Below are 20,662 nucleotides of genomic sequence, written 5' to 3'. Positions count from 1 at the left end.
GATTGTCCACAAGAAACGTTGCCAAGAGACAGAGGCGATTTTTTAGCAGAAGTTGCCAACCACTGGCCCGGCCTGATACAAAGCGTTGACAGCCCAGCAACAGGGCGGGTCCTGAGCGAGCCACTCAGTGGCAAAGGGGCCCAGGAACGGAAAGATCTTGAGAACCCTGAGGAGAGAGAGGGGGGGAGGGGGCATTGTGAGAAGGGGGCCAAGCAGGGACCCGGGCCGGGAAGCCACACCTCGGCCGCCCCCTCCCTCCCTCCGTCCCTCGGCTAAGAGAAGCAGCAGCCACCGGCGAGGCGCCGGGCCTGGGGGAGTCAAGAAGCGGAGCTCCAGGCCCGAAGGATCGCGCGTGGCCGGCCTGGAGAGGCACCCCCGAGCCATGCCCCAGCGGGACCCCGCCGCCGCCGCCCGGCCCGCCTCACCCGCCGCGAGGACCCGCAGCGCCCCGGCCGCCATCTTGCCTCCGTGCTACGGCAAGCCGCGAGGCCCGCTCCTCCTCGCCGCCAGGGGGCGCCGCCGCCAAGCTCCCGACGGGCTGCGCGCAGGGGGGCGGGGGGAGGAGAAGACGCCTGCGCACACGACACGAGAGGGCGCTTTGCCCCTCCCCGCGGACACGCGCCCTGACCAAGCGCCGCCCCCCCCCCTCCGGCCATCGGGGGCCCTCAGGGCGCGGCTCGTCTAGGGCACCGGGGTCCACTTCCCCCCTCTCTGCCGTGGGGCGCCCCTGGGCGGGAGGGCGACGACGCCGCGAGCCCCTCGCCCCCCTTTTCCCGCCGGGCGTGGCCCCTCCTCCATCACAGGGTGGGGGGGCACAGTTTATTCCCCCCCCCCCCTTATAGTTAAACCGTTTGGTGGGCCCTGCTGCGTCACGGAGGGGAGGACGAGATTGGCAGGCAACGGAAGTCGCCATGGCAACCACGTGCTCCGCGCGCCGCGCCCTCGTAGGGCTCCGCCGGGTGTCGCGTGGCGTTGTCGTTGGCGCAGGCGCAGTACAGCTCTCCGAGGGCCGTTTTTATTTCCATTGGGTCCTGCGCCGCCGGATTGGCTGGCGTTCCTGCCTGACGCCCCTAAGCTCCGCCCCTTGCCGAGCCGGCCCAGGGCGACGGTGTGCGCCTGCGCCGGGAGAAAGCGCACGGGCGGCGTCGGCCGGGGAAGCAGGCTTGGCCATGCGGCGCTTCTCGGCGTCCCCCTCCGCGGCCGGGGCGATGCTTCGGGCGTGGCAGCGAGTGCGGGGCACGGCGGTCCAGGTGAGCACGGAGGGCGGCCCGCCTTGGGCTCACGGGCCGCGCGGGCACGGCGCTGACCTTCGCGTCCTGAGCGCGGGTGGCCGCGCGCTGACAGGCAGGGGAGCCGCCCAATGGGACTCCGTGTGGCCGGGGCCGCGCGCCGTCCCTTCCCGTCAGGCCGCGTCGGATTGGGCAGCTGCCGTGCCTTTCCCGCCCTCCCCGGGGAGCTCCCAGCGCTAGGGTCGCAGCGCCCCCTTGAGACCTCCAGCCGCAGCCGCCGCCTGAGGGCCCTGGAAGGGCTGGGATTAGGGGGGTGTCCTTTGAGCTGCCCGGCTTCAGAATCTGAAAACCTGCACCTCCCATCAGGAGGAGGAGGAGGAGACGGCATCCTTCTATACGCTGTTTCTCTTGCTTTGTGGGCAGGGCTTATGCAAAGGTTTCCACTGCCCAGAGGAGCCGTCCAGCCCCCAGTTCACGCCTATGGCTGGACCAGCTTCCACCCCTTGCTTACAAAAAATGCAGGAGAAATGCCAGAGCAACCTAAAACTTCAGCAGTGGCTTGTTCCACCTCTCTTTCTGGCTAGCATCAGTGAGGGGGCCAAAGAAGAAGAGCAGCCCCTACAAGCCTGCCCTCCGGTCCAGTGACAAGAAGCAGCCCTGGGGCACAATCCCACATCTGGATTCATTTTAAGTGGCCCTCATTCTGTGCTCTGGCTGGATTGGTAGTCCCGGGCTTTTATGAACAATTTGTAAGGTTTTGTATATTGCTACCCCGCAGGTAGCACAAAAGATTTCTAAATAAATATGTAGGTTTCAGTGCAGTCATTCTTTTTCTTTAGACTTGCCTGTGTGGTAAAAGTGCGCCCCATCGATTACATCTTTGTCGTGGATATGCTACATCTGGGGAACATGGGTATGTATTCATACTTAGCATCCTTTATTTTATCATCTCATTCATTCTGCTTATGGCTCAATTGTACACCATCTGCAGAAGGTCCTCATTTCTGGGTTAAAATGGTCAGGCAGGGGGTTAGGCAAAAGACCTCCATCCAGGCTCCTGGAGATCAATTGTCAGCATAAAGAAGGCTGACCTGTAGTCTAATGGTAGGAGACAGTTGGATACAAAGGTCCCATTCTGCGAGGGGGAGGGATCCTTCCCCTGGAAGAGGAGGTGGATTCCACTGGAGGAAGGTTAGTGTAAAAGAACCTTTGGAATCAACCCCAAATATTTTGCTGGTTTTTAATGCTTTTGTAAATTGTCGGGATAATAAGTAACTGTGAACTATAAACTAAATATGCAGAGCCAAGATAGAACCAATGTTTTAGATATGCAGAACACAATAAAAGATTAAATCAAAGCTAACAACTATGACCATTTCTATTCCAATAAGTAGCAGGCTGGAATGATTTAAATCAGATTAATTTTAAACAAGATAGTTCACTTATTATTTAAATAGTTCCTAAGTGGTTGATTGCTGTAATCAAAAGTACTTTGATTCAAAACTCAATAAGCCCTTTTATAAAACTTCAGAGGTAATCTGACAGTTACAGCATTAGCTTAGGAAAGGCCCCCTATATTTCTTAAATATTTAATGTTTTACCATGTTATGTTTACATAGCATGACCTATTTTTAGGTAGCTTGATGCTCATGACCCCAGCAGATGGTAGCTGGAAGCTATGCTAGCAGGCCCGTTTATCTGTTTCGTTTGTCTCATCTTTGTGACAGCCCTTCCCTGATCAACTTCCATCTCAAGAGTATACAGATAATCAAGTAGTTAGTGGCTGAGTGGAGGACCCATGTTATTTGATTGGTAGGCAGAATCACGGATATGTATAGGTCAGACCCAAGTGCCAGGCCTTGCCAGGCCTTGATGGATTTTCTTTGCACCAAGGGGCCAGCCCAAAACTTAGGAGCCAGGCTCATCTGTAACCAATTCTGCCACTCTCAAGCATTGCACCATGCTGGCTGAGGATAGGGCAAGATCTGGCATACTAAATATGTTCCTGCCCTCCAAACATGTGGACATTTGGGCCTCTTTTACATGTGGCTGCAAACAATGTATGAATTCAGGCCAATCACCTAAGGAGGCTGAATGGGGAAATAGTTTCCTAGACCAGTGGTCCCCAACCCTTGGTCCGTGGATCAGTTGGTCCACCGGGCTGTGGCTCCTCCTCATTCTCCTCCACAGCTGCTGCCTCAGGAGCTGCTCTGCCACTCTCCCACCAGCTCACCTTTGGTGCTCTCCAGCGGCCGCCATGGCTGGGGCTCCCCCTCAGTGTGGCACTGTGTGGTACTGTGCAGCTGCTGCTGGCAGTGCCCCCCAGCAGGCAGCGGGAAGTCAGGGGCGCCGGCGGGAAAGCAAGTGGAGCAGGGGCTCAGGAAGCGGCGACGTCCCTTGGCAAAAGACTACCCCCCCCCCCGGGCCTCAGTAAAATTGTCAAGCATTGACTGGTCCCCGGTGATAAAAAGGTTGGGGACCACTGTCCTGGATCACTCTGAGCAAAAGTTGCTGAGAGTCTTCAGATGGCAAACAGACTAGACCAACAGCTTCTTGCAGCAGAGCTCTGTAAAGGAACAAGCTGCCTATGCAAAGTGTGGGTTGAAGGATGCCTTGCTGGGCCCGAATTCTACATGACTCTGGGACCCACATATATGAGGGACCGTTTGTTGCCCTATGCCCCCCTAGCAGGGCTCTGTGCTTTGCACGTACCAACTTACTGGTGGTTCCCAGCCCCAGAGAAGCTTACCTGCCTTCGACCAGGGCCAGGGCCTTTTTGGTCCTGGCCCCTACCTTGTGGAATGAGCTCCCGGAAGAGCTGTGGGGGCTTCCGGTGTTCTGCTGGGCCTGAAAGACAGAGCAATTTCACCAGGTCAATGGGTGAGGCCAATGCTGGGGAGAAGAGCTGATGGAAGATACTCCACCATGCTTGTGTATGGTTAATGTTAATTTAATTGGGTTTTTAATGGGAGTTTTATTGTATTATGGGGTTTTATCCTGTAACCCACCATGAGCCAGCTTGCCGAGAGTGGTGGGGAACAAGTCCAATAAATAATAGTAATAACATTTCAACACAGAAAAGCAGTTAGTTGCACTAACTCAGCTAAGTTCGCTTTACTAGACCGTAGCAGGTTCTCCAGAGCACATACAGAGTTCCTTATGTGTGGCTACTGTTAAAGGGCCAACAAGCTATTCAACTTCCTGTGGATCCTAGTTTCCACTGAGAGAAAGGGAAAATCCCAAATGTTTATGGAATCTGGTAAACCAGCCTCCTTTTTAAGAATGACAAGCAGATTTCTCCTGTCTCATTCAAATTCCCCATCTCAGATGTCAGAAGCTGCTTACCAAGCAGAGACTTACACAAATGTGTTCCCTTCTCTATCACGCCTCTGGGAATGACTCTGAACTTCCATGACAAATAGGTGGACTGGCTCAAAGGAGGTTGAATTTTGCATGTAAAGGATTAAGCCTGGCAGGGTTGTCCAATGTGGGATGGAAATGAATGGGTTATTCTAATGTAATTTTTAAGAGTCCAAAATCCCAGAGCCTCTAAGGGACACTCTTGAACCTGAATTTTTATTCATACATACATGCTTTTGACTTTTACCTCGGCAAAGCCAGCTCGTAGTGGTTTACAAGAGGTTGAAAATAATACATTAATATTAAAACCATCATAAAATTAAAGCAGCCAAATAAGGTTTTATGGTTTCTGTCAGCCTTCTCTAATATGTATGCAGGAAGCATGATCACCCCCCCCCCCCCCCGCTTGAGCAGCAAGTTATATTTCATGATGGAGTTGAGAACTGCCCTGAATACATTGAAAGGCATTTTTTTTACATTCCTATAAAATTATTTTCATTGCTTTGTTCTTAGTGTTTCTGTAGGTAAGATCATTGGAGCCAGTGTCTTGTTCGTTGGCGGAGGACTAGGTGGAACCATTCTGTATGCTAACTATGACACACGCTTCAGAGAAACTGTAGAGAAGACCGTCCCCTTTTCCAATAAGCTATTTGAAATGACCCTTGGCTCCCCTCCTTACAGTATTCCAGCATCAAAGAAGCCTGTAAGTTTTTTAATGTGTTTATTGCTTGGCTTAGTTTAGGGGCAGGGGGTTCATACAGCTGATTTCCTTCTGAAGCACTACGGTTATTTCAAACAGTGCCGCTCTCCCTGTCCTTTTTTGCCACGCAATCTTCCTCAAGAGTTGTTTTGAACATTCTAAGTTGAGTACTATAGCACTAAACCAATATAGCAGTGAAGTGCTGTAGCGCTTCACTTAGAATGTAAAATAAAAGTCAGCGGAAGATCATGCGGGGAGATTTTAAAAAGCACACCATAATGATTCAGAAGCTCAGTGAAGGGTTACAAAATGGGAGACAGCTGGTTCCCTCCAAAGTGGCTCATCCCTGCTTTGCTAACCTGATGCAAGTGGTTATGTCTGAACAGGTGAATAAATATTGCAACCATCTGGTTACTAAAACAGTTCTGTTTGAAATGTCAGACAAAATGTATTTCAGAGGCAGTTTGAAATGGCTGTCTGATTTTATTTCAGGAACTGCTTATGAATTCCCATGGAGGTCTCATGTCTGGATAGCACTTTTGCCTCTGAGCAAACTGATGGAGTTCTCTTAATCCTATTCTTGAAAAAAATCGATAGCTTTTATTTTGATGACTAATGCAGACTTCCATTTCTTTTGCATATTTAGATTATGCAGATCACTTTCTTGTTTAAGTTATTCCCGATTCCTGAGAGAATCCTGTATGCATGCTGGCAAATGAATTCAAGTGAAATCCATTTCCCTTGCAGGTGCCTCCAGGCCCACTAAAGATCTCCTCTGTGGGAGAGGTCAAGAAAGAATCTAAGCAGCCTGTAACCAAATATCCAAAGAGTAAAACAGAAGCTACTTCAACTGCTAGTGAAGAAAAAGAAGGTGACTTCAAGAAGGAGAGGCCCCAGGTCTCCTTGGTGTTGGGGGAGCAGGGGGGATAAGACACTCAGGAATTTTATTACTTTAGATCTCAATAATGTTCCTTGGTTTAAAATTTTGTTTTTGTAGACTATTACAGTTTTTCTGCTTTTGTACATTAAGTTTGCTGGCAGCTTGTCATCTAGCTGGATGGCTTTGTAGCAGATGATATGCAGTGTCAACAGAATTGTGTGAAAAGATTGCACAGAGTATACAGGAGGGTCAGAGAAGTTTGAGCTCAGGTCTGTTCCCAACATGCCCCTGAATTTGCATGAAGGTCCTGAAGGGTAAAGTGCTGCTCACTTTTAGAAAAGTAACTTCTCCCTAATCTCTCAGAAGCAAGTTTTGTTTCATAGGCAGAAGCACAATTGTGTTGTTACACTGTAATTTATATTTGTATGTATCTATATAGCAGGAGCAGAAGCAGCACAGATAATAGCCGCAGCTGGTGAAGCTTTGTCAGTTCCAGCTCCAGGGATGCAAGAGGAGGAACACAGTAAAGGTCACACACATCCTGAAGGACTTCACAAACATCCTGACCTGGGTATTGCTTGCTTGCCAGCTGGTTTCATCTTCCATTACATGCAGAGATTTTAAAGGAAAAAGGGATTGTGCTAAGAGCTAGACTGCATAGGCTGTCAACTGATGAGTCCCGACTGCTTACTTTTGAGAATGATTCATTAAATTTTCATAAAATGTTACAGATGGCATTTTTATCTTAAGAGTTTGTCTGTAAAACTTCTTTTTGTGTTATGTCCATACACCAGAAGTTGGATTAGGTTGAAATTTTGTCCCTAAGAATATGCAGCTTGTGGAAAGTTCCAAATTCTTATCACAGGTGCTAAATCCAATTCATTTGTCAATATTTGCTTGCTGGTGTCTAGTATCTGTGAAGGAGATTCTTAGTTTTTCCACTTTCTCCATTCAAATATATTATGGAGCAGGAAAGGGCCAGCTCGGTATAAACAGTGTAAATTCTTTCCTGCTGGCTGAAGTGTGAGTAGCTAGTTTCCCCCCAGTCCCACTGCAGGATTAGTTACATTTTTCTGGACTCCAGCCTTGCTGCTTGTTCAGGAAAATAATGTAACTGTTCTAAAAATTGCTTTGGTTATATTGGTTTCTTATGCTTATTCCCCACTTCAGTTAAACCAAAGTATATAAAACTGATGTTGTGCCTGTTCCTCCTATTGCCCTTTTCTCCATTGTCTCCTTGGTTGAAACTCTTGGGGCAGGGATCTGTCTTCTCCTTAGTTTGTTCTGTAAGCTGCTAACAACTTTTTAAAGTCAGGCTGAATAGACAGACAGCAAAAGTTCTCAAATACAGCAAAGCGCTATAACAGAGCGTTCTGGCTCTAAAAAACTTATTCTCAAAAATCATGTTCATCTCTAAGGTGCTCCTGGGCTCAAATCTGTGTAACAGCTAAATGCATCCACCTCTGCGATGCAGTATCATTTTCTGTGTCCTTCCAATTATCCATATGTGCTGAGGATTAAAACTCCATTCTCAGTGCAGCCTGATAAAACTGTTGTTCATTCTGAATTTAGGTCAGAGGTGGCCTCGTAAATTTTATTTATTTGGTAGCCTTCTCAGATTTTTAAGGTGTGGTAAGAAAAAAGAAGATTTTTCCAAATATTAAGTGTGGTACTCTTCCTCAGTCTGATTATGGCTGAGGTCTCGTCCATGAGTTGCTCTTCCACTTGTTGCTGGAGGAGGCGAGTTTGATTTTGGCAGGTGACCTGCAGTGAAGAGGTGGGCTTGTATGGCCCAATAGAACTAGATGCTTGAATGTTTACTCTAACAAGGAAATCTTCATTTTGTGGGTAAAATTTTAACTGGTTTGGGATTTGTTTCGTTATTGCCTTTATTAGGTAGAGAAGGTAGCTGTGGGGATTCTGTTGCTGTGAAGGAGAGAGCACCAGAAGAAGTTGCTGCACGTCTTGCAGAACAAGAGAAAGAGGAGCAAGAGAGGATTTCAGGTATGTAGGCCAAGAAAATATCTTCAAAATATTGAGGGTTGTATGTTGCTGGGGCGACAGAAATCTAGCTGGTGGGTTGCTACAGAATGCAGAAACACGCAGAAGGTGATCCAAAGTAGCTGTACATTTCATGCTTTTAAACAAATGAGTCTCTGCATAGGTGACCGGGTCCTATCCCTAGAACAGTTTTGTCTTCCCACAGAGTGTTAATGAAGGGAAGCTTGTAGCTGATTTCACAGGTCTTCAAAGAGGGAACATAGTGTACTTGTCTTAGACAGTACAGATAGGCTGAAGGGACATTTTTTCTTCTGTCCCCACAGCTCTTGCAGCGACCTTGGAAAGTGCTTTGAGCAGCACTGCTCGTGTGACCCTGCAAGCCATGACGCTCCAGGAGGCTGCTGTGCAAGCTGTTAATGCTCATGCTCAGAAATTGAAAGAGGCAATGGAGAACACAGAGGTGGGTGGAAGGAAGGCAGCAGGGATGGCACTCGGTGCAGAGCTGTGCTCGCTTCCAGCTTTCCCGCCTCTCGTTTTTATTCTGCTCTTCTTTTTCCTTTACTATTAAGCTGTACCACCAAAGCTTGTGAACATCATGCGTCACAACAGAGTAAAACAAATATTACAAAATGTGGGAGAACAGGCAAAAAGCAAGATACAGAACAGTAAAATACGTGCATCTCATAAAAGTCTAAAATACATTGGATAAAATAAATGAGTTGACCTAAATTTATCTGCAGGACAAGACTTATTTAGCAGCATTTTGAAAAGACCACTATTGTCAAATAGTTTTCTCATTCATTCATTGTATACCCCACTCTTCCCAGCGGCAGCAGCTCAGGGTGACTTACATCATATTATATCAGTAAAATTGTCCTACCCACTGTGTGGCAACCCCACAGCATCTCAGTTTCTGGTTTGGGGGAGGGTATGTATAACGGGAACCCAAGACGTTAAATCAATTTTGTAACAGATCCAAGTTTCAGCAATTCAATAAGGATGAGCTCTACATCTGGGTCACAGAAATGAGAAGCGTGCATACTGGACGGGAGATGCACTTCTGGGTTTGTGCAGACGAGATCTTGGGGTACTTGTGGACTGTAAGCTAAATATGAGTAGACAGTATGATGGCAGCAAAGAAGGCGAATGCACTCTTCCGCTGTATCAGTAGAGGCATCACATCACATTCACAAGATGTCATAGTCCCTATGCTGTATACTGCATTGATAGGACCCCTCTTGGAGTAATCTTGCAGTTCTGGAGGCCTCACTTCACCAAGGACATGGACAACATTGGAAGGGTGCAGAGAAGAGTGACAAGGAATTTCTGGGGCTTGGGGACCAAGCCTAAGGGACTTGGGAATGTTCAGCCTGGAGAAGAGGCAGTTAAGAGGGAACATGATTGCTCTCTTAAGGTATTTGAAAGGTGGTCATTTGGAGGATGGCAGAGAGCAGTTCCAGCTGGCAGCAGAGGATTGGACCTGCAGTAATGACTTTAAAATACATGTAGAATAGTATCAGCTAGATATTGGGGAAAGTTTTTCAGAGTAGTTCAACAGTGGAATCAGCTGCCTCAGGAAGTGGTGAGCTCCCCCTCACTGGTAGTCTTTGAGCAGCTCTTAAAGCTTGCTTATTCTGTGAAGTTTCCTATGCTGGAGGGATTGTAGAACTCTTTATGCATCTATTGATTTTGGTGACTGGGGAAGGCACTGGCAAGGCCACCCTGTATTGAGTCTGCCATGAAAACGCTAGAAGGCGTCACCCCTAGGGTCAGACATGACCCGGTGCTTGCACAGGGGATACCTTTACCTTGCCTGAAATCATAGGAATGATTGTACCTTTTACTAGATGCCAAGTGAGAAAAAGACTCTTCAGTGGCGAACTTTGGAAGAAACCTTGAAGGATCGTCGTAAAGCTGTGGATGAAGCAGCAGATGCTCTTTTGAAAGCCAAGTAAGTTAAGCATGTAAAGCTGTCTGGCTCAAGTCTGGTAGCACAGCTGCTGCATTGTATAGGTTCAGTGGAATTATGTTCAGAATTCATAGATGGATTCCATTATAAAGAATCATTTAAAAATGAACAAGAAACAGAATTCAGGAAGGGGCTCTGCTGATTAAATGATGAGATGCCATTCTGGGTTGTTAGACTTTAATGTTTTAAAGTTTAATTTTAATTTTTTTTAATTTAAAATTGAAATTAATTTTAAAATTTAATTTTAATGTTTAATGGTTTTTTGAAATTTAATTTAATTAGCATTTAATTTTAATGTTTAAAATAAATTAATAATTGTGATTTTACAATACTTTTACATGTCAATGTTGTATATGAACTGCTCCAGACCTGCTTCACAGGGAGGAGTGGTGTGTATATATATAATACAAAACTAAACAAATAAGTAAATGAAGGTGCCAGGGTTCCACTGGATTTTGGTCTTGTTTCCCTGGTGCTGGTGGGCATGAGTCAGTGTAGCTCTCATGGCAGCTTTGTCTCTGTCTCACTACTTCACTCAGTGAGTAGAAGAAGAAGAAGAAGAGTTGGTTCTTATATGCCGCTTTTCCCTACCCGAAGGAGGCTCAAAGCGGCTTACAGTTGCCTTCCCATTCCTCTCCCACAACAGACACCCTGTGGGGTGGGTGAGGCTGAGAGAGCCCTGATATCACTGCCCGGTCAGAACAGTTTTATCAGTGCCGTGGCGAGCCCAAGGTCACCCAGCTGGTTGCATGTGGGGGAGCGCAGAATCGAACCCGGCATGCCAGATTAGAAGTCCGCACTCCTAACCGCTACACCAAACTGGCTCTCAGTAATTAAAACGCGATGCTTACTGCCAGTGGTTGAACATCATAGATGGCTTTTAAAGGGAATTAGATTCATTGACTAAGGGAGCCTCCAAACACCAATGCAAGAAGGCCTTAGCATCTGTGTCCTGGCTGCTGGCAAGCCGCCGTGTAAAAGCACATCCTGGAATAGCCAACCCACTGTCCTCCACCCAGAATTTCTGACAGCCAGCAGCCAGCACTGCCAGAAATAAGACAGCAGGGGTTTTCGGGAGCAGCCCTGAAACAGTGGCATTCCTTCTCTTCCAGTCTCCATCCTTGTTGCCTTAATAATCCACATCTTCTGGCTCTTTAAGTTGGCGTTTAGTCTGAATATCCTGAGGTGCTGGAATCTGTTGAGGAGACGTTTAGAATAGCTAGTGTGATGTCATGTATTTCAGGACATTTTCTTTTGTGTGCTGGATTTGATTTTGCATTAACAGTCTGGATTTTTAATACTTTAGTCTCATGCATTTGAATGTACTGATATACTGTTACTAGTCTGTTTTGCTATTTCTAACCTTTTAGTAGAATCGTCTGTTTTCATTTGTTTGCAGTTGTCTTTTATTCACTTAAAACCGTCTTGAGGAGACTTTGACCCTGGTAGACTTGGGTGTAATGCCCCACGCCGGGGAGACCAGGCAAGCCCAATCCCATCCGATTTCAGATGCAGGGTGGGCCCTGGCAAGCACTTGAAAGGGCAGCCCCCAAGGAAGACCAGGGTCATGATGTGGGGGCAGGCAATGGCAACCCCCCCCCCCTTCGAACATCCTGACTACGTGACACACACACACAGGATATAAAGAACAGTAATAATGTTGGGTGTTCTGAGTGTCATTAAAGTTCATGTGTTTGCTTAAAAATATTTTTCACTGTTTATATTAAATCTGTCACAATCTAGTAATGGATGAACATTTTGTCTTCTTCCATCCTTATGAGAACAAATAGCAAGTATTGGCCTAGCTAATGGACAGCTTCTGGCTTTGTTTAGAGAAGAACTGGAGAAGATGAAAGGGGTGATTGAGCAGGCCAAGAAGTCTCTCGTTCCTGGGGCCAAATCGCATATCTTGGCTGCGGAGGATAAACTTCACCGCATGATAGTTGACCTGGATGGTGTGGTGAAAAAGGTACATATTTCTTTAATGCATTTATACGAAACTGACGTAGCTTTACTGTTTTCCTTCTCTCCCTTGAGCAGAGTGAGGGAGGTTCCAGTTGTATGTATAGGGGGGGTGGGGGGAAGCTTGTCTGCCTAGTGGTGGTGGCGGCATTCTCTGCCAGGGGGAGCAGAGGGCGGTTTGCTTGACTGTGGACACCTTCCTTCTTGCAGACTGGTTAGCTAGCCCACTTGGCAGGGGGCCACTCGTGTCTTTGTGGGGAACGCATGTGAAAAACTAGCCTGAATACACAGCCGGTGTTTAAGGGTATGTGGGCTCAACTGTCCTTGGAAGCTCACAGAGCAAACTTCCAGTGTCCTCAGCTGTGAGAATTTAGTACCGCCACAGTCTTCAGAGGAGCATCCCTACATCTAACCAGCCCAGCTGATCCCAGCTACCCATTCGTTGTGCCTTGTGGCCGGGACGGATGCTGCCGGATGCTGCCGTCTGGTGCGTGGCAGTTAGGACCTTGTTCACACTTCCACCTAGGCCGGCTTGCTAATCTTTCCCATGGTTGTGCCTGCACAGAAGACTGTTTGCTGAGCTCAAGCTACAGTTAAGGGCAGTGAACCCTGTTTTCTTCTAGTGGCCATCCGTCCAGCCCTGGGCTGCTGATGCCCTGCTGCAGCTTCTCAAGGTCAACCAGAATGGGCCAGCGCTGCCTGGGCAGTCGTGCTCACCTTCTCCATGTAGGCAGAGCTCGTGCTCAGTTTGGCCTTAGAATGTTGTGAATGATCTGTGCAGGAGCTGCAAACCATGCATTTTTAAATCTTAATTGTACCTTTTATTTCTTCTAAAGAAGCCCAGGAGCTTCAATCAAACACCCCACCCCCACCCCAAACCTTACACGAGGTCTGTCAGCCAAGTCAAATGTCTGGGAAAGGTTCTCCATGTTGTGATGGATGTACAAGCCATTGCTGTGGCCCTGTGGGGACTGAGCCCAGCCGGATGTTCGAAGATTGTACTCTTATGTCTGTTTTCTGGTTTAGTTTAGGTTATAAGCCTCTTCAAATCAAGGTATACAGAAATTTCTCATAGGTACAGTGACTACTTGGGCATGTCAGTGACAGACAAGCCTTATGTTGGTGTGGTGTTTCCAGTGAACACAGAGTGTCCAGCGTAATGGCAACCAGACTGTACAGTGCTGAGGATGAGCTCCCATGTGTTGTAGCAAGTGGGCCACTGTAAATGCTTGTTAAAAGAGGATTTGCATCTGAACAGTTGCTGGAGCATTTCCCTTGTGGCTGTGCTTGTGATATGTACAGATTGCAGATAAAAGTCTTACGATGTTCCTAGGGTTTCTAATCTCCTACCTCTCTCTTGTAGGTGCAGGCAGCCCAGTCAGAAGCTAAAATAGTAGCCCAGTACCGTGAACTTGTAGCCATAGCAAAGGAAGAATTTCAGAGAGAGCTGGATAGCATTACTGCAGAAGTACAACCTGGAAGAAAGAGGCTAAGTAAGTGAGAAGCTAATTAAAGGTGATATTTAGCTGCAGTGATCCTGACAAATCGTGCCTGTTAGCATGCCATGGTTTAAAGTAGAAAGCATAGTTGCATTATCATTTTCATGATTTTTCCCCCTTCTTCAAAATGCGCAACGGAATTATACTGCTTAATTTTGGGACAGAAGTTTGACAATTTGGCTTCAGGTCATAGATAATACAATTCTTTACAGACCTTTTCTGTATACACCAAGCCTGGTTGTAAATGAACCTGCACCTGAAAATTCCATCTAAGCAAGTAAAAAACTCCCCAATTTGATGAAACAGAAGCAACAACAGGAAATTCACCAAGAATAATAATGAAACAGCAGCTGTGTAAAGAAACTAGTATTAGTCTTCACCAGTTGTCTATTTCACCCTGGGAATCTAAAGTTCTCTTGTCTGGGCAGTAGCAGGCATTCCAGAGTATATTCAGTGTTCACCCCCTTTCCTCAGAGGCCCACCTGATCCTCTGCGGCCAAGGAGGAGTATCCTCTGGAGAACAGCCTTTTCTGAGGAGCCACATCAACAGTCTGTTTCCCCTTCAAGGAGAAATCCATGCCTGAAGGTTGAAGTGATTAAATATTATTTCTCATATTCATATAAAATTGCAGAAACATACGTTGTCTGAAATATTGAACGCCTACCGTTCTTCCCCACTTTTTAAAATCCAAATTCATGTGCTTTTGAGACTTAGTGAGAAAGGCAGACTATAAACAAGATACAGATCAGCATTGTTGCCTTGAGGGTGCAATTTCACTACAGAAAGGATAAGATCAATAAACAGAACTTGATTACAAGGTGAATGGGATCTGAAGAATATCTGGTCTGGAAAGCCTGCAAAATAAGTTGCATTTAACTTTAACCTTTTAATTATGAATAGTTACATGGGGATTTTTATTTATTAGAAGGAGCCAACTAGTCCAACCGCCTGCTTAATGCAGGATCAGCCTAAAGCAGCCATGATAAGTATGTGCTTAAAGATTGCCAGTGGAGGGGGGGGGAGTTCACCACCTCCTTGCGTCTCAGACCTAAGATTGGATCCAGTATTATATATTAGTATATAATAAACATATAGTGGACATAATAAATTCCCAATCAGATTATTTAATCCCCTGACCCCATTGTTTACTTCTGTTTGTGAAGGTCAGTATAATAGTGCCATTGTTCTTCGAATCCTTGTGTTGTTATCCTGTTGACTGGTTAGTTTGGCCATTTTTGAAAGATCTCCCAGTCTATCAAACTAGGCCAATAACAATGGAGGTTTCCCATCTTTTGCCAAATCCCTTGCTGTATTCTGGATGCAGGGGAATATGTGCCTGCATCAGACACCGTTTTGCACTTTGTGAAGTATTCCAATGCCTGGCCTGCCTGTGTAGGCATATGCAAGGCCGGTCCTGTCTAAGCATTTACTGTCTGCAGCCGAGGGCCTGACAGCCGAGGACTTGAACTCTCTGATCGCCCATGCCCACCGACGCATTGACCAACTCAGTAAGGAGCTGGCGGAGCAGAAGGTCCGGGAGCAGCAGCACATTGAGGCAGCTCTGGAAAGGCAGCAGCTGGAGGACAAAAAGGCCTTTGAGTCAGCCGTGACCAAGGCCTTGGAGCGTCACAAGACGGAGATCCAAATGGAACAAGAGAAGAAGGTAACTTTGGTGCCTTAGAGTCTTCTCCCAGGATGGGGCATGGGGACAGCAAGTCTCTGGAATTTAATTCTGAGTCAACTAGCAGTAGGTAGGTAGGTGCTGGTTGTTGGTCCAGGGCCTTTCCCATCACTGGCTCTGCCTTTTGGCCCCCTCATGCCCTGCAGGGAAGCCAAGCGCTGATTTTATTGATTTACTTATTTCTTTCATTCATAGCCTTCCATGCTCAGTGAGTTGCAGCACATGAATCTGTACTAGACAGAATCAGATCCCTCGGTCTATCAGTGTCAGTCTTCTCTACTCAGACTGGCAGTGGCTCTCCAGGCTTTCAGTTGGAGCTCTTATCTAAATAAAATAATACATGAATATTTCATTTATATACTGCCCTTTCCTCATTGGCTCAGGGTGGTTGATAACAAACTTTAAAATATGTACTTATTTACCATAAAAACCTTGTAACATCTTTCCCATCACCTCCTGCCTGCTCCCTTTAACAGAACTTCCTGGGGGTTGAACAGGGGATCCTCCCTATGAGGCTCTGCCACTGAGCCATGGCCCGTCTCCTCTGATTGGCTATCCAGGGTCACAGCTGGAGGTCTTTTACCTCACCAGCTTCTGCTGTGACCCAAATTTTACACCTGAAGGTTAAGGACTTTCTGAAGAGCCTGGAAAACACTCCTTGAACTCGTCTTGGAGGTCATCTATATCTGCCAGTCAGAGTAGGCAAGACCTCATAAGTACGATTGCTATCAGGAGTTGGAAAAAGCTGCCATTTCCTTGCGTACCATTTGTGGCTAACACTGGGTCAAAAGAACACGATGACTGGTCTTTGGCAGATTGAAGAAGTCCGAGAAATTATGGAGAGTGAAATGAGGACTCAGCTTCGCCGGCAGGCTGCCGCTCATACGGATCACCTGGGAGATGTGCTCAAAATTCAAGAGCAAGAACTCAAGATGGAGTTTGACAGAGTAAGTGTGCATGTGTGCGTGTGTGTGTTGGGGGGGGAGTAGTGGTCCTGGGAAGGTCCTGTGGCCTTCAATCAATGCTCTTCCTCAGACAGTCTGAAAGTTCCATCCTAAACCATGGCTTGTTTATCTCATTGAAAGCCGCTCAGCTTGTTTTTATGAAAAGGACTATTGGTTGCAGCAATAATCTGGCCATTTATCTCCACCGGGCATAGTTTAGCTGAGTCTTAGGAAGAAAGAGACCAATTCCGCAGAGCCTGCAAAAGGGAGCTCTTCCACCAAGCATTTGGTTGAGGTTCACCGAAACTTGACATCTACCACTGGGCCACTGAGCCTCCCTCCCATGAATTTCAAACGTCCTGAACCAACCAATTAAGGGTCCATCAGTTTGCTGCAGTTATAAATTTACTGTTCTCACTGTTTATTACTGTTCTATTGTTATTTATGGTTACTGACTTTTTCTGTATAGTTCCTGTTCCTCTATTTTTCATGTGAACCGCCCTGAGCCTCAGGGGAGGGCAGCATATAAATACAATAAAGAAAGAAGTGGTGAGAGGTAGGTTGAGACCTCATCTAGGAATAGCCAATAGCTGGAGTGCTTGCCTCTGTTAGGAGAGGTTACTTGAACTAGCTAGATGAATAAGAATTGCTTTTTATTGTTGCTGGAGAACAAAAAGTTGCCTGAGTTGAGGTCTCCCCTCTGTCCATCAAACCCCCCCCCCCCAATCCAGCTACCAAAATGATTTATTGGTTTTCGGTTGTCATTAACAGTGAGGGTTTTTTTGGTTTGTTTTAGAACCTGTCAGAAAAGTTAAGTGATCAAGAAATGCAGTACAAGCGTCATGCTCAGGAGCAGCTTGACAACTTCACTCTGGACATCAACACCGCCTACGCCAAACTGCGAGGAATTGAACAGGCAATGGAAAGTGAGTGAGTGAGTGAGTGGGGGGACTAGTACTGGAGCCTTGGTTGGTGCATTCAGAGCATGACCATTGGCTTGTTTCAGTACTGCTTGAAAAGGCCCCCAAGGCGGCCTACAATGGAAAACATACAGGTTAAAATTACAGTATAAAACCAAACTGTTTCCCTCATGCTGGATGGTGGGGAAAATTAACAGTGACCCTCTGGCTAATTCTCAAATTATAGCAAAATACCACTACACAGGGGAGATGCAGAACTAATGGTCAGTTGGCCAAAGAGATCAAAGTAACTGGGGGGGGGGGGGTAGAGGTGCAAAAGGGAGCTTAACAAGGCTTAATCTCAATGTAGGTGACATCAATCACCGTTCTGATGAATGTCCCATCCACCTCACCTTTCCCAAGCATGTTTTATGCCAGTGTTGCTGTGCCGATATCTCAGTCTTGTGTTGGTTTAAAATGCTTATTGAATGCTTTTACATTTTATCCTTCATTTATAAACTATCAAAAGACCCAAGTTGTAGTTTTTTGTAAAGATGCCCCATCATGCCATTTATCTTGGTCTGTGAGTGGCCATTTGATCTAGTGAACAATTTCCACCATCTCAGTATCCTCCTGGACAAATCTTATTACTTTTGCTAAGAAGTTGGCATCAGTACAATCATCAGCTCTCCTAAGATTCATCTGGACCTCAGGAACCAATCACAGACCTGCCACTATCGGCGGGTTTTCAGGCCAAGGTAGTTCCTTTGCTATTGCACGGCATCCCGTTGGCCATGGCCACGATTCTCGTTTAACCTCCTTTCCTTGTCCAACCTGCCAGTCTGTTAATTGCCTGGTCCAGCCATTCATTTGGAATCTTCGGAACCACGGAGGCCAAAGCTTGGGTAGCAACAGACCTCTTCAGACTGAAATCTTTCTGTTCACTAGACTGCAGCATCTCACTAATGATGGTTTTTGAAGCTCACAGCTAAAATTAGTTAATAGTCAGCTACAGAGGCTGGACTTCTCCTTTGAGCGTTCAAACCGAATGGAGTGTCCCTCTAAGTGTGGTGACTCTTATAGGTGCAATTTAAAAATCTGTGTTATTTAATGGTATTATTTTTTAATGGAAATCTTTTACTTATAATACTATAAGTTTATGTTGCCCCTTGTTTGCCTGTAATTCAGCTCAGCTCTTCCGATTCCCTTCCTAAAAATAAAGGGTATGGCATGGGTACATGCCCCCCACTTCCTGAAGTGAACACAGAAGCAACAAAGGCTTTTGAGTTTCTCTGCCATCTCCCCATCTCCCTTTAGCAAGCCCTCGATTCCTTTGTCACTCAGAGGCTCCACTGCTCTCTGACTGGTTTCCTGCTCTGGGTGTAGGTTAAAAATGTTTATTGTCTTGGTGCTTTTAGCAACCTGCTTCTCAAAATCTCTTTTTGCATACCTAATTATGGACTCACACTTACTTGGGGCAAACCTTCCCTTTTAAAAGAAGCCTCCTTTTAAGCCCACCTTGACTTGCCTTATTAACTGTACAAGCCTTCTTTTATACTTGGCAGTATCTTTCCTCCCCTGTGGGCTTCAACGAGTCTGGTTTTAAACAAGTCCCCTCTGGGGATCTGACTGAGTTGTGTTTCCCTTTCAACTTCCTTTTTTTGTATTCCTTTCATATTTGTAAAGTTCCCTCTTTTGACTAAGTGCTGCAGTGTCAGACTTCAGGGGTAATTTCCCATTGGCCTAAATGCCAAACTATAGCAGCTCATTTCTAGAGCATGGCATGAGCCTGTCTGCCCAGTCAATGTGAGGTTAGTTGGATGTCTCTCCGTATAACTCAATCTTCTTTAGTCACCCGCTTATTTCCTTCACCTCGATCACATCCTCAGTGGTGCGATACACCCCCACTTTGAGTAACCCTTGGGGCCCAGAGTTTCCACCCATAACACTTCTGTTGTGGAGTTAGTTCCCCTAATTAAAAAAAAATCTTTTGATTCTGTGCCCTTTTTGATACGCAACAGAACACTTCCCCCAATCCATCCCTCCTTGCCCTGCCTATAGAGCTTAGACAGCCCGGAAGAGCGCTGCTCTACCCAGACAGACTAACAGCTGTGCAATGCTAAGGGCATCTGCTTTGGGTTCCCTCCTCCCATGTCTTAACTTTATGGGTTGCAGGTCACGCAGTTGCTGCAGAAGAAGCCAGGAAGGCTCATCAGTTGTGGCTCTCGGTTGAAGCGCTAAAGCACAGTCTGAAGATGGCTTCTGGAGACAGCCCCACTGAGCCACTGGCAGACGCCGTGGAAGCCATCCGTGCCAGTTGTTCAGAGAATACGTTCACCCAGGCCTTAACAGCTGCCCTCCCTCCAGAATCTCTCAGTCGGGGGGTGTACACAGAAGAGGCGCTGAGGGCACGCTTCCAAACCGTCCAAAAACTAGCAAAGAGGGTTGCCATGATAGATGACACCCAAAACAGCCTGTATCAGTACCTCCTGTCCTACCTGCAGTCCCTCCTCTTGGTCTACCCTCCGCAGCTGAAACCGCCCGCTGAGCTCAGGCCTGAAGACTTGGGCACCTTTAAACTGCTCGCCTATGCCTCCTATTGCATTGAGCATGGAGACCTGGAGTTGGCAGCCAAGTTTGTCAATCAGCTGAAAGGGGAGCCCCGAAGAGTGGCTCAGGACTGGCTCAATGAAGCTCGAATGACCTTGGAGACAAAGCAAGTGGTGGAGATCTTGACTGCATACGCCAGTGCCGTGGGCTTAGGCACAACTCAGGTGGACTGATGGAGGCTGTGAGGGGAAGAACAGACGTCTTCCCAAAACTGCTAGCTGGGTGGAGACAGGAATTTTAAGGCTAGATCGGAACATCTTCTAAAGCAGACTAGGCCACAAGGGAAATCACCTCCAACAGATGATGTCTCTTTGCACTGTTGTAAATCTCACCACCTGTTGCATCGTGGTCCTTTTGGGCCATTTATCATGTCTGGAAGGCTGGAGCAGGGAGCAATGCTGATAATTTAAATTTCCAGGTATTACTGATTGGGCTAACAATGCAACTGAAATAATGTTTGTAACTTCTATTACTGATTTGCCACTTGGTGCAATTAAAGGTAATGTATAAAACTCAGGCTTATGTTTTTTTATTGCTTTTCTCTGAAGCTGTCCCCAGATCAAGGAGAAAGCCTGAGACCCAACAGCATCTGTGTGTTGGCAAGAGCGCAGGTTCAGGGTTCTATGCTCTCCTCTGTTCTCAGCCTTGGGTGACAAGACCAATTAAATTCTTCCTTAAGTCTAACTAAGTGTGATCTATCAAGTCTTCCAAGTGGTGATACAGATACATTTTGTATTGAATATACATGAAGCAATAATAGCAGTTAGGAGCCAAAGTCCATATTTAAGTTCTAAAACCATCTTGGAACACTGGGGGGGAAAAGGGGCCCTGATCTCACTAGGCAGAGCGTTCCACCATGCTGGGTCCAGGGCCAAGCCAAGTCCCACATCCTTGGGGCCGGTTCTTCAGCTGCCTTTCCCCAAAACA

The 20,662-nt window shown here is 46.8% G+C and overlaps 2 protein-coding genes across 4 annotated transcripts in view; one reads left to right on the top strand and one right to left on the bottom strand.

Moving 5' to 3' along the window:
• Positions 1-549: 549 nt before the first annotated feature.
• On the top strand, positions 550-20,251 carry IMMT (inner membrane mitochondrial protein). 2 transcript variants are annotated; one of them, XM_077315545.1, is made up of 14 exons: positions 550-1,250; positions 2,069-2,142; positions 5,103-5,292; positions 6,037-6,160; positions 6,612-6,740; positions 8,066-8,173; positions 8,494-8,630; positions 10,018-10,121; positions 11,973-12,108; positions 13,465-13,594; positions 15,041-15,264; positions 16,098-16,229; positions 17,023-17,152; positions 19,301-20,251. In XM_077315545.1, exons 1-14 carry the CDS (start codon positions 912-914, stop codon positions 19,906-19,908), a joined length of 2,565 nt encoding a protein of 854 aa, XP_077171660.1. In that variant the 5' UTR covers positions 550-911; the 3' UTR covers positions 19,909-20,251. The 2 variants fall into 2 exon arrangements, with proteins under 2 accessions (XP_077171660.1, XP_077171659.1); XM_077315544.1 differs by having other exon boundaries at positions 553-1,250; positions 6,609-6,740.
• PTCD3 (pentatricopeptide repeat domain 3) overlaps positions 13,452-20,662 on the bottom strand; it is a 30,917-nt gene continuing 23,706 nt past the window's right edge. Inside the window, exons 26-27 of one of the 2 annotated variants that reach the window (XM_077315547.1) lie at positions 14,083-14,180; positions 13,452-13,576 (exon numbers count right to left, since the gene is read on the bottom strand). The gene's annotated coding sequence lies outside the window, so the exon portion shown is untranslated. The remainder of the gene's footprint in view (positions 13,577-14,082; positions 14,181-20,662) is intronic. The other variant, XM_077315546.1, reaches the window with a different exon arrangement.

The sequence above is a fragment of the Paroedura picta genome, chromosome 16, assembly GCF_049243985.1.
Source record: "Paroedura picta isolate Pp20150507F chromosome 16, Ppicta_v3.0, whole genome shotgun sequence".
NCBI lineage: Eukaryota > Metazoa > Chordata > Lepidosauria > Squamata > Gekkonidae > Paroedura > Paroedura picta.
This window is presented reverse-complemented; position numbering and strand designations above follow the sequence as displayed.

Excerpts from the sequence above, each read along its gene's own strand:
- IMMT (XM_077315544.1), top strand. The coding sequence starts at position 912 with ATGGCAACCACGTGCTCCGCGCGCCGCGCCCTCGTAGGGCTCCGCCGG. Across the intron at positions 1,251-2,068 it reads TGCGGGGCACGGCGGTCCAG|ACTTGCCTGTGTGGTAAAAG; the intron begins GTGAGCACGGAG and ends CTTTTTCTTTAG. Across the intron at positions 6,161-6,608 it reads TGCTAGTGAAGAAAAAGAAG|CAGGAGCAGAAGCAGCACAG; the intron begins GTGACTTCAAGA and ends GTATCTATATAG.